Source organism: Copadichromis virginalis, linkage group LG12 (assembly GCF_057382275.1).
Source record: "Copadichromis virginalis isolate Kocher_CV1m ecotype Utaka linkage group LG12, C_Virginalis_male_GT1.1, whole genome shotgun sequence".
NCBI classification, from domain to species: domain Eukaryota; kingdom Metazoa; phylum Chordata; class Actinopteri; order Cichliformes; family Cichlidae; genus Copadichromis; species Copadichromis virginalis.
Genome location: NC_140629.1, coordinates 1,783,986 through 1,799,396, shown reverse-complemented (window position 1 = coordinate 1,799,396; position 15,411 = coordinate 1,783,986). Strand labels below are relative to the sequence as shown.

At 44.7% G+C, this 15,411-nt stretch overlaps 3 protein-coding genes across 12 annotated transcripts in view; 1 reads left to right on the top strand and 2 right to left on the bottom strand.

The window, feature by feature from the left end:
* Window positions 1-2,721, bottom strand: part of ydjc (YdjC chitooligosaccharide deacetylase homolog) — a 32,139-nt gene extending 29,418 nt beyond the window's left edge. For 2 of the 5 annotated variants that reach the window (XM_085474304.1, XM_085474306.1), the window contains exon 1: window positions 2,619-2,683. Coding sequence is in view for 1 of the 5 variants with exons in the window: in XM_085474309.1 (XP_085330435.1) it covers window positions 2,619-2,705 (87 nt within the window). In the remaining 4 variants the exon portion in view is untranslated. Of the gene's footprint in view, window positions 1-1,809; window positions 1,875-2,618 lie in introns of those variants that run through there. The other 3 variants (XM_085474309.1, XM_085474305.1, XM_085474307.1) reach the window with 3 other exon arrangements.
* The window catches only part of rad17 (RAD17 checkpoint clamp loader component), a 33,476-nt gene continuing 20,042 nt past the window's right edge, over window positions 1,978-15,411 (top strand). Inside the window, exons 1-4 of one of the 4 annotated variants that reach the window (XM_085474300.1) lie at window positions 1,981-2,037; window positions 10,602-10,955; window positions 12,316-12,416; window positions 13,449-13,658. In XM_085474300.1, coding sequence (XP_085330426.1) covers window positions 10,631-10,955; window positions 12,316-12,416; window positions 13,449-13,658 — 636 coding nt within the window. In that variant the 5' untranslated portion in view covers window positions 1,981-2,037; window positions 10,602-10,630. Of the gene's footprint in view, window positions 2,038-10,601; window positions 10,956-12,312; window positions 12,417-13,448; window positions 13,659-15,411 lie in introns of all 4 variants that reach the window. The other 3 variants (XM_085474299.1, XM_085474303.1, XM_085474301.1) reach the window with 3 other exon arrangements.
* Window positions 5,235-12,361, bottom strand: ak6 (adenylate kinase 6). Of its 3 annotated transcripts, none has more exons than XM_085474311.1 (6): window positions 12,281-12,361; window positions 11,662-11,731; window positions 10,192-10,284; window positions 9,629-9,687; window positions 8,744-8,889; window positions 5,235-6,101 (listed from the first exon to the last, which is right to left on the bottom strand). In XM_085474311.1, the coding sequence occupies exons 2-6, from the start codon at window positions 11,696-11,698 to the stop codon at window positions 5,912-5,914; spliced, it is 525 nt and encodes a 174-aa protein (XP_085330437.1). In that variant the 5' UTR covers window positions 11,699-11,731; window positions 12,281-12,361; the 3' UTR covers window positions 5,235-5,911. The 3 variants fall into 3 exon arrangements, with proteins under 3 accessions (XP_085330437.1, XP_085330439.1, XP_085330436.1); XM_085474313.1 differs by lacking the exon at window positions 12,281-12,361 and adding an exon at window positions 11,999-12,056; XM_085474310.1 differs by lacking the exon at window positions 12,281-12,361 and adding an exon at window positions 11,809-11,888.

Here is a 15,411-nt window from a genome sequence, read left to right as displayed (position 1 = left end):
GGAGATAATGGAGATGCATGTTAGAAATGGCATGTTATCCAGCCACAGCACAGCAGGCTGATTTACACCAGTGTCCACAGCCCTGTTTTTGTTCCACCTCCAGGATCTGTTATGATTTGTATGCAGATGGTCAACGGTTCCATTTCTGAGGGCCTTCAAATGAAAACGCTGACTGACCAAATAATGTGTTGTACTTTGGTAGTCTGCAGGCTCCATGATCCTCTGGTCCCAGCTCCTGTACGATATTCAAACTCATCCACTTTTTGGATTTCTCTCTGATCTATCACAATGGTTCAAGTTCATCAAATTTTATTCGCCACATGCAGTAAACTGCAGTGAAATGAACCCGCCCCCCGACCTTAAAAGTTATTCCAGACTTTACACCGGATTGTAAAACACCCTGAGAGCGTTTTGTTACAGTTCAGAGTCAAAGAGTGATCGCTGAACCACCGAGACACTCCCACCACCTCTGTTCAGCTCTGCTGCCTGTCGTGGAGTCTTTGCAGATACATATGTAATAGCATCATCTGCATACATCTGACACTGGACACCTTTACAACTGTCCATAAACATCAGTGACTTATGGACTTATGGACTCCCACACAATTTTGAAAGCTTGATTTCATTACATGAACTCTTCTCTATTTGCAGATATGAGCTGGGACATTTTGGACTAAGGTCTTATTATTACAGGTAAGTATTCAGAATAGCCCACCCTGCACAGGTATCAGTCTGTCACCTTCATCTGCCACAGGCTGTCAAAGCTACAGCACTGCAATGTCTAACTAAGATTTGTTTCGTATGATTGAGTTGTTGATTTCTCTTATGCTATAACTTCAAAAAACTCAAATATGTCATAGTAACAAACCCATGGCAGACCCGACCACACTAACCATTCTAAACACGCTTTTATTCCGGTTGTCGTTCTTTTACACGCAGCTGCAGCTTTTCAGCTGAACACACACCAACAACAACTCAGTCAGGACCCAGTACGGATCTAATGCAGCTGCGGTGTGTCGGCCTCCCTGCAGCGGTGCTGTCAAACATCATTCCCACACACTGGGTGACACAGATATTATGTCAATATGCAGAATCTCTGGGTCACGACTACTGTAAGCCACCTTTCTGATGAAGATGATTAGTCACAAAATCATCTGAAATAGCTGATTCATTTGTGATCAGTCTCATTCACTCAGTCTGAGAGGATGCAGCGTTACAGTAATCCATGTGAGCGACCCAGTTCAACACCAGCCTGTGGAAGTCATTCAAAGCGACTTTGTGGAGTTCTCCTGATGAACGTATCGTAACGTCTGGAGCGGTCTATGCACTACACCTACTACATTTTTTTTTTTTTACTGTGTTCATGACAGTGTTGTGGAAGCTGCTAAAGTGCTGCCCGACTCAGAGCCTGCATCACTGTATCAGAGCACAGCAGGTTTGGTTTCCTGTTGTTGGACTTTGTTACAATAAACTGCAATTACAGAAATGACAGCACCAGGACAGTGGAATATGAACATCTTAGAGCTTAACATCAGTGTAAATAATATAATTCATATATTTAAAAGTACATGTTGCCTTTCCTATTTTGTAATGATTTAATATTTCCTGACTATAGACAGCGCAGTGTGTTACTGATGGAGGCAAGAAAGTACTTCAGCCAGTACTGGAGTATTTTAACACAAGGATCTGTACTTTTACTTCAGTAAATGATGTCTGTACTTTTCCCTCGTGTGTTTTATTGGGACGCTTCCCCCTGTAACCATGGTTTCCCCCCTCCCTGTGCACATACACGGTGCTGAGTTCACCGACCTGAGTTCGTGTCCCAGCAGCAGCTCGTTGTCCTCTCACGGGGCTGTTACGCTCATGGTGCAAATGTTTCAGCTAGCCGAGTTATCCGCCGGCAGACTGCAGCACAGCTGCTACAGTCACACAGGTAGGTGAATGACGTTTGTCGGACACGGACCAATCAACACGGGCGCTGACGTTAGTGGGACCCGCCGCGTGGATGCTCAGCTGTGACTGGTTCATACTATTAAGGTAGGTCGGTCACAAAAATCCGTTTCAAATGTGATTCGCCCGATAAACGTTTATCTTACGCTAATCCAAAAACACGCCGCAGGCTAACGACGCTGACGTCAGCGCTGCCGGAAATGACGGAAAATTACCGTCCAGGCCAATCAAATATTTGCGGTGGGGGAGGGATTTGCGTTTCCGACGTAGCTATGACGTAAGCGTTAATCCCCGGTCTCTGTTCGAAGGGAAACGTTTAAGTGGGCGGGCACATTTGCGTGACCATAAATTTTACGGTAGGAGTGAATCATCACACAGCAGCCTTTAACCTGCTGCACCGGCAGGACGAATAAATCACCCGTGACTAAGACGAGCTTCACCGTGGGTCACCGTGGGAGAGCTCCAGTCACTGCCGGGTGTCTGTTACGGTCAGGAACAGGACGGGACACGCAGCTGTCTCCCGTCCAGCCAAGCATACCAACACCACACATCTAAGACGTCCCCGTGTTGCGGGATAAACGGCTCCTCTGTTTGCTAGTGTCACCGCCCAGTGTACACAACACGAGAACACACAATCCTATTATATGACAATACAAAATGAATCTTACCCATTGTGCTACACACGGGCGTTCATGGAAGTCCGAAAGCCCCACGCACGGCGCAACGACACTGTACTTCCGACTAGTAAGCCGCATACATGAGACCGGGTTGACTTTACTGAAAATACGTCGCCCCCTGCTGGAGAAACCGGAGATACACGTGGAAGTGGGAAAAACTCAGTGCGTTAAAACATTATCCTCCGATGTAAACAAACGCAAAAATGTAAACACGTCATAAAAACAGGATTTCCTATTAATCCTGTGAGAACTATTACATTGAATACACAGTTTTAAACAGGCCTACATTAACAGTGGGGACACTCCAGGCTGTGATACAAGTCTTCACATGATGCTAAAAGGTTTGACAATCTGAATGTTACAAAGGCAACAGCAAAAATGGAGATGGGTCTCTAAACGACGTCACCTAGAAATGTTCAGTCACACCAGTGCAACTGCACATTATCCTTCCAGTGTTTAGCAGGTGAAACCTTACAAGGAGCAGAACACTACCCAAAGGAAGCATTGCAGTACCATCTTCACTGCCTTGCTTTTTCCCCACATGTCCCGATTCTGTCGCCACTCCAGGTAAACTTATCCAAGCAGCCATTCATATCACACCACGCTGACATGGCCACTGTAGTTTATTTGGGTGGTGGACAGGGATCGGCACTTTGCCCCTATACAACCCAGCATAGCTTTCAGCTGTATGTGCTCCAGTAGCTGTTCTGTGGGATCAGGGCCCTGTTTCAGGAAGCCGGTTTAGTGCAAACTCTGAGTAAGTATACCCTGAGTTAACGAAAACTCTGGGTTTTCGGTTTCACAAAGCGAGTTTAGATTAATTCTGAGTGAGTTACTATGACAACACACTCCGTGAAGCTAACCTGCCCCCTAGCAGGTTTACTTCAACTAACCCTGACTTTCTCCGCCTCTTTGTCAGAAACCTGACTGTAGGAAGTGTCAGACATGGCGTGCTCCTTCCTTGAAGAGCCAGTAGATGTTGAAGCCCAAATTCTCCGCAGAGCTCTCCGCCGGGAGAGAGTGATCAGAGCGCGTTTGGACATTTTATCATTTCCTGATGATTTCCTGTGTGAACGTTACCGTTATTCAGCACAATCTATAATTTATTTGAATAACATCCTCAGGCCTAATATTGCTCATGTGACACATCGCGGACATCCTCTCAGTTCTGTGCATATTATTTGTATCGCACTTCGGTTTTTTGCAAACGGGAGCTTTCTGTATAATATTGGTGACGCTGAGCACGTTTCCAAGGCTACCGTCTGTCGGGCAGTCAGGAATGTTACAGTTGCACTGAAACGTCTCCTGTACTCGTCTGTGGTGTTCCCCGGTCACAGACCCACAAGATTTATCAAAGAGGGATGCCACAAAATTGCAGGTATCAGGATGAACAAAACTTAATTCATGATGTGGTGATACTTGAACTACTACTTAAATTTTACATTTATTCTCACGGTTCCCAGGCGTGATTGGCTGTATAGATGGCACTCACATTCCAATCATTGCTCCTTCAGTAAATGAAGGAGACTATGTGAACAGGAAGTCTTTCCACAGCATTAATGTACAGGTACATAGTTCCCTGTAGCATTTCAAACTAACAAATTATTTCATTATAGTAATGGATGCTAATTTGTGTTCTCTGCACTGTGAAGATCATATGTGATGCTGCCAACATTATCACAAATGTGGAAGCCAAGTGGCCAGGCTCTGTGAGTGGTGGTGGTGGAGGACCCCCACCTGTTTTTCAGGCCTCCGCTTTTTTTTTCTGTTGGCTATAACGGGTCACATTTGTACTTGTAATGTGCTCAGATAATTTCAACAAGTGCTTACAGAGGGGAAATTAATGTAGCCTCTAACTGCAATTGATTTACATGGGACAAACAGACCAAGCACTATGGCTCATAATACAATTACACCTTACCTGTTTGGACTATATTTTTATATTTCATTTTTACTTGCTGCCAGGAACGTTTGGGGCCTGTTGGGTTGCACCTGCGCTCACATCACATCACAAAATAAAATGTATGAAATAAAAAATAAAATAAAATACAATAAAATAACGTGTTAAATGGGTGGAAATCCCTAGATCAATGTTTAAATGAACACTCACGCATTGACTCTGTCGGCTATGTCTTGCCATGCATGCTCCCTTTCTTTTGCAGCTGAGCCTGTGTTACTTTTTTTCTGCAAAATTTGCATGTTATCGGCATATGCTGCCATCAGAATTTCGGCCTCAAGCGCTGTGAAATACATTGACCGCGCCTTCTTTCCCTCCGTCTCCATGGTGACTCGCTTAATCTGTGCTCCACTAATCAGGGCTTTATGTATCCTCGTGCGCGCGCTTCACTTGGGGTTAAAGCAACTCCGCGTTGACTGAACTAATTGTTATCAGCCTTTCTGAAACCGAATATTCCGAGTTGGACAGTTCGGGGTTACTCAACCCTGCGTATCGTTTTTCACTCTGAGTTTTCTAAACCGGCTTCCTGAAATAGAGCCCAGGCCACAGAGGCCAGGCTTCTCTGGGGTGTCTATGGGCAGAGGAATCCTGGTGGGCTGGTTATCTTTCCTTGGAGAACTTCACAAAAGGTTGAGTACCTACGTCAAACGCTGCTTTCTTTGGCCTTTAATCACAGATTGAACTAACAACATGAGAACAAACTGTGTGGCTAGTAACAAAATGCCTAAAGATCCAATTACAATGGTTTATTTGCCTTGTCTGTCATAGAATTCCATCTAAATCTAGACAACACTGATTCATTCGTTCAGTTAGGTGACAATTGATTCATAGGTCATGTAGCTAAACAACATGCTTTCTGAAAACTGTACAAAGACTGGATAAAAACTGAGTGCAAAAGCAGGCACTGTCCAAAGAGACACTTTGAAAGTCTGTCCAACTATTGCTCAAGACCACATGTGTCGAACTCCAGGCCTCGAGGGCCGGTGTCCTGCAGGTTTTAGACGTGTCCTTGATCCAACACAGCTGATTCAAATTGCTAAATTACCTCCTCAACATGTCTTGTAGTTCTCCAGAAACCTGCTAATAAACTAATCATGTGATTCAGGTGTGTTGACTCAGGGTGATATCTAAAACCTGCAGGACACCGGCCCTCGAGGCCTGGAGTTCGACACCCCTGCTCAAGACCAATTACAAGAAAGTCGGGTCATTGGAAACAAAATACAAACAAATTCAAAACTTTTGCTCAATATGACAGTAAACGCAGATTCAGAAATGATACAATTCAGGTTTTAATTGTTGACTCTTGTTGACCCAGTGAGGTCACCTCCTAGTTATGGTCCTTCATCCACTGTTCAGTCCAATGCACTATCTGCTCCAGGTTGTGCTCCATGTCCTCAGGAGTGTTGCTGGGAAGTTGGTGGACAATCTCCTTACTGTAGGCCTCCATGGCTTCCTCATAGATGGTCTGGAAGATCTCACATTGCACATTGTCCTGCAGCTTTTTTCCCGTGTAGCCCCTTTCAGTCACAAAGAAGACAGGGACAACTTGGTTCAATGGTTAAAACGATGAATTATCACTCAAATACAAAGGGACAGGGAACCAGACACTGTGGCTGCAGACGAGTTCCTGGAAGTTCTCATTTTTACAGCTTTCTTACGGAAAAAAAAGACAAGTCTCACAGCACTTGCTATTTCTGGAACCTGGATGGCTCAGCCACATGTTCACAGTCATTATCCAGGAGTAGAGAATGACTGTGATGCCTATGATAGAGCTACATTTACCACAAGCAGTGACAGCTCTGCTCTCGTCTGTATGCAGAAGGTGCTGAAGCTGGTTAGAGCTTGGAGCTGCAGTCAGCCATGTGTCTTAGCTCCCAGCCACAGAGGCTGAATGTGTTTGTCCAAGCAGACGGTGTCACAACTTCAAAAGCACCGTTTTAAATTCAAACTGTTAATAGCTGCCATATGCTACGTAATAATTCAATGACAAAACCAGTGTAGTACTGCAGGCTAACACTGTAGTGAAGAACTATCACATTATTTAACTATGATTAATTCATGAATCAGAAATCTCATCGTTTTCACTTCAGCAACAAATGTATTTCCCTCCAAATCAAACGCTGTCATGTTGCAGCCTCGTTTCAAAACTCTTCAAATTCCAGTCGCACCTGTAAAAAAGGGCTTTGCTTTAAATTCTTCCAAATGTATTAAAAACAAAAACATGTAGCTAACAGGGCAACGATACACACAATTCACGGTTCGATATTTTTTCGATACAAAAAAGTGTTCATGCCCTTTTTAAAATTTGTCACTTATCAGAATTATAAATATATATATTTAACTCAAAAGGACAGTTTTTAAATTTAATGTTGCTGAAACAAAGTAATAAGAAAAAAAATAAATCTGACGGAGGAATCACTCATCTTTGGAAAAGAGAGTTTATTACAGAGAAATGTCTCTTTCCAAAATAAAAGCTATACTATCCGCTTCTTCTGGGCTATATTCTCAGCAGCATATTAAACATATCAGGTCCCCATAAGGAGAATCCTGTGCTAACGGCTGTCTAAATGACTCGGGTAAAGTTTGTAGCATGCTGCTTGTTGTTTTTGTCTGCTTCCACTTGTCTTTGCACTAGGATGCTGTCGGAGTAAATGTGCAGTCATATTCGTTGTGTTCCCACTAGTGCTGTCAGCGTTAATCTGAAATGACCTTAACGCCACAACACGGCAAATCTCCGTTAACGAGCTACCGCGGATCGCCCCGTGCGTGGGGCTAGACGGCCAACACGTTAACGAGCTAACTGCGCTAACACACTAGCTCCCACCATGTAATTGAGCATTGCATGGCACATCCAACATACTGTTTTACTTTAGTCCATGACTCGCTTACCTTCAGGGTCATACGTCACATGAAAACCAAAATAATTCCAAACGCCAGATCTGAATGAGGTTCAATTTGCCATGTTGCAAGGAGAGTTTAACTTCTGTCTGCTAGCTTGCCCTGCGCTCTTCCTTCTGACGATGCTGTCTGTGTTGAGCGCTCAGTGAATCTGCGTTCGACTACTCCGCCTAGGCTGCACTGTCGACCCTAGGCGGAGTAGTCGAACGCAGATTCACTGAGCGCTCAACACAGACAGCATCGTCAGAAGGAAAGTTGATAAAATAAATCACAAATTTTGTATTGTTCGATACATATGCGTACCGAACCGAAAGCACTGTATCGAATGGTTCAATATCGATACGAGTATCGTTGCACCCCTAGTAGATAAGTAATCACAGTCGTCCTGTTTTCACTGATCATCTGTCAGATGTTTCTGTAAGTTGGCTGAATCCACCTGTTTGAAATCCAGTTGACCGGACGTGGACACACACCTGTCTATATAAGGTCCCATAGGTAACAGTAAACGTCAGAGCACAAACCAGTCCATGGAGTGTAAGGAACTGTCTGAGACCACAGAGGACTGTATCTGCACCCAGAGCCACCAACAAATGAACCAGCGGGACTCTTCCAATCTGAGCGATTCATTCAGAAAGGGCTTAGTCAGGGAGGTGACCAAGAACCCGATGATCCCTCTGACAGAGCTCCGGTGTGGCTTTGTGGAGAGAGGATAACCTTCAATCAGCCCTGAAGTGGCCAGACAGAAGCTGCTCCTTGGTTAAAGGTACATGACAGCCCACTGGGAAGTGGCCAAGTGTCACCTGAAGGACTCAGACCACGAGAAACTGAAGTGTCTGGTCTGATGAAACAAAGACTGAACCACACAGCCAAGATAACAAAGGAGTGACTTTGGGACCATGCTGTCCTTGAGTGACCCATCTGGAGCCCAGTGAGCCCCACCGAACATCTCTGCACAGGCCTGATAAAGCTGATGGAGGTTCTGCAAAGAAATCTGGGAGAAATGTCCAGAAATAGACACACCAGGCTCGTAGCGTCGTACTCATACTGCCAAAGGTGACTCAACGTTTTGAGCAAAGGCTTATGCACATGTTAAATTTGTTTTTTTTATTTTTAATAAATCTGCAAGAATTTCAGCTTGTGTTACTTTGTCATTCTGAGGTCTTATGTGAACACTGAGTGTAGTCCACTGTGGAGCAAGCCTGTAACATGACAGCGCTGTGACGACTGCTCCGTGAGCAGAAACAAACCCAGGTGTTGTTACCTGGCCTCCAGTCGAGTGTACAGCTGGGTGTTGTCTGTGCGCAGGACAAAAACGATGTCGAACCAGCGCTCGGGGAACAGGTCACAGCCGTGATAGTCCACGATCACGCCTCCTTCACTCATCTTTTCATCCAGCTCATCCACCACCTGCAGAACACCAACAAGCTCCAACACTGACACTCGATGCACTCCCTCAGTCTACCTGCACCGTTAGCAAAACGTTTGTTTTGTCTGCAAGCAGCAAAATTCTGCTAGAAATAATAAAGAGAAATCCATCAACTTAGTGGAGAGGTGGGCTCTGAGAGGGGGAACCATCAAAGTGTGCTGTGGCAAAATATCCAGACATTTATCATTTGTTGTAATAATGATATTAATAAAGCTCAGCACATTAACAGCTGTGGACAGATTCACAGGCCCTCTTTCTTCCCCTGTTTTAATGATGGAGAGAAATGTGTCTCCAAAAGGCTGCAGATGCTTACAATGTGCTGCACAGGCGTAAACTAAGATGTACACATGAACACACGCTCCGACCCATTTTACAAATGCATCCACCTGATCATTTATGCACAGTTATTACCTTCAGCTCACAAATCTGATCGTTTTCTCTTTCAAAAACCTTCCTGCTGCTGGTCTGTGGGTTGTTGTCAGACTGTGTTTGTGCTCATTGTTGGGCATTAAAAAAAAAAGTGGTTTGGATTTTCAGGAAGGAGTCGCTCTCGTGACTCATCAAGTGATGTCACTGACTGAGTAACTGGTGGCAGGCTCTTTGAAAAAGTAGCAGGTACTGGAGAATATAAATGTTAGTTAAGTTTTAGTTAAATATAATCTCTGCCTCAGACATCGTTGTGTTTCTCTGCTCTACAGTCCAGTGTGGAAGTTCACTCACCCTGTCCTCATCCAGAATGGGGCACTGGTACTCGTCATCATATCCATCAAACAGTTGTCCTGGAGGAAAAAATGATCCATGCAGAGTTCAGATTCAGTGTGATTGAAAGCAGGGCCATCAACAGAATCACTGGCTGTAAATCACTTTGTGTAGACGAGTTAGTGAAAGTGTAATAATTGTCCTGAGAACATGATTTCTGCTTTGGGTCACAGACACCGTGTGCTGTAAGTATAAGAACATGGAAAAGATGGTGCAGACAGCTGCACCTGGTCAGAGTGGACGGGTACAAATGCCAGGATGTTGATGGCTCCAGCCTCGTGGAACACAAATCATGTGTGTGACATCAGAAGAAACAATAAGACCAGTCTGTTCCACTCATGTACCAGAGGGAATCTGTGGAGGCCACAGCAGCTGTGACAGCTGTCATCTCCACAGTCAGCCTTTGTGTCACAGCACTATTTCATTTAATCCCAAAGTTCTGAGTTTATTCTCAGAACGATCTTTGTCCTTAGCATGGTAGATGTTTCTGTCTTAATGTCCATTAGTTCCCAAAGTTCCTTTACCTTCCTGGGCCAGGTCTCCTATGTTGACATAGGTCAGCCCCGTGCGCTGGGCCAGTTCCTTTCCTAGAGTGGTTTTTCCAACTCCGGGAGTCCCTGTAGGAAGAAGAGTTAACAGCTGAATTCAAATTCAAAGTTAGTCTATATTAAAGATTTGACTTTACCCCATCTGGTGATGAGCATCCGATTGATTCTGCAGTAAAATGCTCAGTTTTGTTCTTCAACTACCCACCTGGCATTTAATAATTCAGTAGAAGTAAGAAATACAGTGATAGTGGTGCTACTGGGGGGTTTCAGCTGCTGGGAACCGTCTCTGCTGTGACTCAAGGCTATAAAGTAGTGATAGTGATGATATTTTAATCTTCTGTTGACCATACATCTAGTTTACCCATTTAACTCATAACCGACTTCAGGAGGCACAGACACTCCCCCCTCATTAAAAATGGAGAACGCCTTCAGGTTTCTGGGCACCAACATCTCAGCTGGACCCATCACCCTGGTGAAGAAGGCCCAGAAGCAGCTACACTTCCTCCGTGTCCTCAGGAAGAAGAACCTGGACCAGGAGCTGCTGCTGGCCTTCTACTGCTCCTCAGTGGAGCGCGTGCTCTCCTACTGCCTGGTGTTTGGTACTCAAGACCCACTGCTGAGAAGAGGAAGGCTGCACAGAGGATACTTAACACTGACCAAGAAAGTCACTGGCTGCCCTCTGCCACCCCCGGAGACCATCGCCAGATCCTCCTGTCTCAGGAAAACCAGGGCCATTACAGGTGAGCACCCTGCTGCGCTCTGGTTGGTGCCTCAGGTCAATCAGGTCCACACGAGCCCCCCCATTGGAGGTCCCAGGTTATCATGACATTAGTGGTTATTGTACCTTTGATTATATAACGGGTTGGTAGGTTACTCACATGCTTAAAGGTGGAACTATAGTAAAGATAAATAATAGATGCTACATGGACCTGAAGCTGCTGGAACACCTTCAGTGTGCTCTGGCATTCATTCTAAGAGTAAGCACAATCTAACGCCCCGCTCCAAAACACAGCACTTCATCCTCCCCCGTGTGCACGGAGGCGCGATCATTGTGGGACACGGCAGCTCCACGCGAACAGAGACGTTTCACCGTATAATCAGTCAGAATAACTTTGGTGTGCTGACACGTGGGTCCAAGGGGCAAACGCTCCAGTATACCCCGCGACATAATTACTCGGGTTGTTCATCATGTCACCCCTCTGTGTGCGTGGGACGGGTACATATCTAACAGCATCCAAATACACTGTACACCATTTTTATCATCGTTATTATCGCAGCTGCAGCTTCACAGGACGCGATGGCTGAGATCAGACCACATGGACTCAGCTCCCATGATTACAAACATGTTGAACACCTACTAACTACCCGACATTTAACCGCAGCGCAGGCTTCGCGTCTGCAGTAGGGTAACTGCAGAGAGTAACCAGGTGTATAAATGTACCGAACCTGTCAGCAGGATGTTCGGTTGCTTCTTCGTCTTCATAGCTCCAGCAGACACGTGTTTGATGATCGACACCTGAAAGTCAGAGCAGTGCTGTTATTCCTCCATGTCATTCCAGTCAGACCAGTAACGGCCAGAGTTAACTAACAAACCTGGAAAACTGGGAACCAGTTCGATGTAAAACTTTGTTTTGTTGTACGCTATAACCGGACTGATTCCACTGCCGTAAACTGAAGCTTTACGTCAATATTACGTCAGTGAGCAGTCAGTTAGCGACAGTTAGACAATTAGTTGTCGGAGTTTAAATTTTACAGCTCCGCACGAAGTGTGTGGGAAACATACGTGTGATTGGTTCAAACTGAAGTTTCCATTGTGCCCGGACAAGAGTGCGAATCTCTGAAAAGCCAGCTGTGTTTCGTACGAGGTAAAGCGAAGTTATATTAGCTTAACAGAAGCTGCCGTCCGAATATAAACTGTGAAATGTGTAATTAGCTAAACAACAGTAGCCTGAGAGACGTTTGTTAAGAGTTTGACACTCGACAGAGGTCCTGGAGTCTGGTCCCTGTGGCTTAACTAACAGACGCAGTAAGTTAGAGATGTTGTCCCGAGTGCTGCGATATTTACGGGCTGTGTTTTCTCTCTCGTTTCGTCGCCAGCAGCTGTTCAGGTCTCCGGTCCTTCACTAATCTACTGTTCTCTATGGGAAACAGCAGCTTTAAGGATGAACAAGCTTGTGGCAGATAAAGCTACTGAGCGCAGGGTAAGTAACACAGTGGATTTCGGGAGGGAGGGGAGCCCGGGGTCAGTGGGGTCACACTGCAAACAGGAAGTATAGAAACCGTTACTTTATTACAAAGTGCTTCCATTTACATAATCCACGTCCATATGACGTTGTTTGCATGAGCAGTGTCCAGAGTAGAGTTTCAGTGTTCATTTCTGTTTGGTTTAAATATATTTATTTCACTAAACTTCGCAAAACTCTGACGCTTCTTTCATACAGCCCAACCAGCACTGACCCAACCATTATTTAGGATCGTACAGTAATCACTCTGATGTGCTAATACACACCTCAAATACTTAAGACCAGCAAACTGTCAAATGTTCTGGTCACACTTGATTCCTGTGGAAGCAGTAAGGTTGTATTAGTATGTCAGAGGACTGCATGGATCCTGCTGAAAGCTGTGTTTTCCACATAGCTGTACCTGTTCAGGTATCACCTGCATCTCAGATGTTTATTAAGGAATGTAATCTTTCCCCGACCTGATTCTCGTACCATTATTTTGAGGTACTAGCTCTCCATTAAGCACAGAGCAGCCAAGTACCTCTTTTGTCATGTTTTGCATCAATAAATTATGTATTTTTTGTACTTCGTGTTAGGGCTGGGCCATATCATCATATATCATATTATACCGTTCATGGTAATACCGGTACAATGTTAGGCAGCGATAAGAAAATAAAATATCGCGATACAATATGAGTAAAACCGCATGTGCAGTGCCTTTGTTTTCATACGCACATGGCAGAAAAAGCATGGCGGCGATGGCGAATGAGGAGAGCGAAAGCGGATCGTTGAATGAAACGATGTAGCTTTAATGCACATAAAAAAACAGCTGCTTGTTTAAGTGAAAATACATTTGTGTTTTTTTTTGTGGTTTGTTTTGCACTAATAAAGTTGAGGAGTTGTAAAGTATTTTCTCGTGTCAGTTATATCGTTATCACAAATTTTCAAATGTATATCGTGATAAATATTTTTGGTCATATCGCCCTGCTCTACTTCCTATATATATAACAGGCAAACCATTGGGTGGATCCGTCCTTTATTGATTTGAGAGAGGAATGTTCTTCTCTTTCTGGAAGAAGAAATGGCAACCCTGTTTTATGCTCCAAGGCTGAGATAAAGAGGAAGAGGAAAAGAGAAGCTAGCGTCTCCTACCTGCTGAAGGAGTCGTCTCAACTGGACCAGAATGAGCCCTGGGTGGACAAATACTCACCCCGCTCACAGGTCAGCACCTTTGCTTGTCATGTACAAACTGCCCTTCACAACACAGTCCACCCACGTCAGCTCAGGTTCAAGTCCGGCATGCTGTCGTGAGCTTTCAAGGCCCTGCATAGCACGATGGAGTCCCCTGATGGGAAACCTTCTACCCACTCAGGGTCTCACCAGAGGTAACTGTAGACTGGAACAGAGTCCAGTCACAGAAAGACCCACTTTTTAATCAGAATAAAGCATCAGGACAGTAAATTTTGATCTGTTGGTCAGTTTCTACTGCTTTGGTGTTAGTGAAATTAGTAACAGGTGTGCCAGAGGGGCAACAACGAGACAACTCCCAAAACGAGAGTGGTTTTACAGGCGGAGGTCCCTGATAGTTACCTCCTCATCTTTTTTGTTTTTGCACTAGTTTTGCATTTGTCTGGGCTCGTTGTCTCAACCAGTAACATGAGGTGACACCTGGACCCTACAGAGGCTGTACAGGTAGTCATGCTCCAGGATCAATACATTAGCATTGCTGCATCTCCCAGCACAGCTGGAGGAGATTCCAGGAGACTGGCAGTTCTTCTAGGAGAGCTGGACAAGGCCGTAAAGGTCCTTAACCTATCAGCAGGGCCAGTATCGATGAGCATTGTCAGAGCTACAAAATGACCTCCAGCAGACCACTGGTGTGAATGTTTCTGACCAAACAATCAGAATTAGACTTCCGAGGGTCAGCCGAGGCCCCGGTGTCCTCTAGTGGACCCTGTGCTCACTGCCTGGCACCATGAAGCCTGATTGGCATTTACCATCGAGTTCCAGAATTGGCACCTCTGACGCCAGGTCATTTTCAAAGATGAGAGCAGGCTTAGAGCTGAAAGCACATGTGGTAGACATAATGGGTCTCGAGAACCTGTGGAGAACATCCCTGTAAAGTCATTCAGCATGACTGGTTTGCTGGTGGTTCAGCGGTGTCTGAGGAGGTATACCCATGGAGGGACGCGCAGACCTCTGCAGGGTAAGCAACAGCGCCCTGGCTGCCATTAGGTGCTGGGCTGAAACCCTTGGACCTATGGTCAGGCTGTATGCTGGTGCAGTGGGCTGCTCTTGGTGCACAGCAATGCCCAGCCTCATGTGGTGAGAGTATGCAGTCGCTCCTGGAGGATAGAATAGAATAGAATTCAACTTTATTGTCATTGCACATGCACAGGTACAGGGCAACGAAATGCAGTTTGCATCCATCCAGAAGTGCTTTAGTGATATAGATATATTACAATATATATTAGCAATAATATAGATATGTAAGTATATTACAGAAATGGGTCTATTATGGTATGTTATAATGTACACGGTATGAAGTATGTTGTGAATATTCTATAACTATAAGTATGTACAGGCTGTAGTGAGTACAAGCTATGTACAGGATATGAACAGGATATAAATATGAAAAACTATACAGAATATGAAATAAATAACTTTACAGAATCTGGGATATACAGCTATACAGAAATGGGAACTATGCAAGTTGTAAACAGTTGTAGGATTAAAAATTATCGAATGTACAGAATGATTATTTACACAGAGCTATACAGTAGTGCAGTTAAGATAAGTGAGGGTGTAGATAGTTTCTACAGAGGCTATATAAAGTGCTAGTGGTTGTGAGTGGTGGTTCACTCCATGTTATTATTGTGTGTTTGAGGGTACAGTTGTCCATTGTGGGTGTGTGTATGTTCAGTCCATGAGTTAACGTGGGTCAGATGTCAGGAGGCAGAGTTCAGGAGTCTGA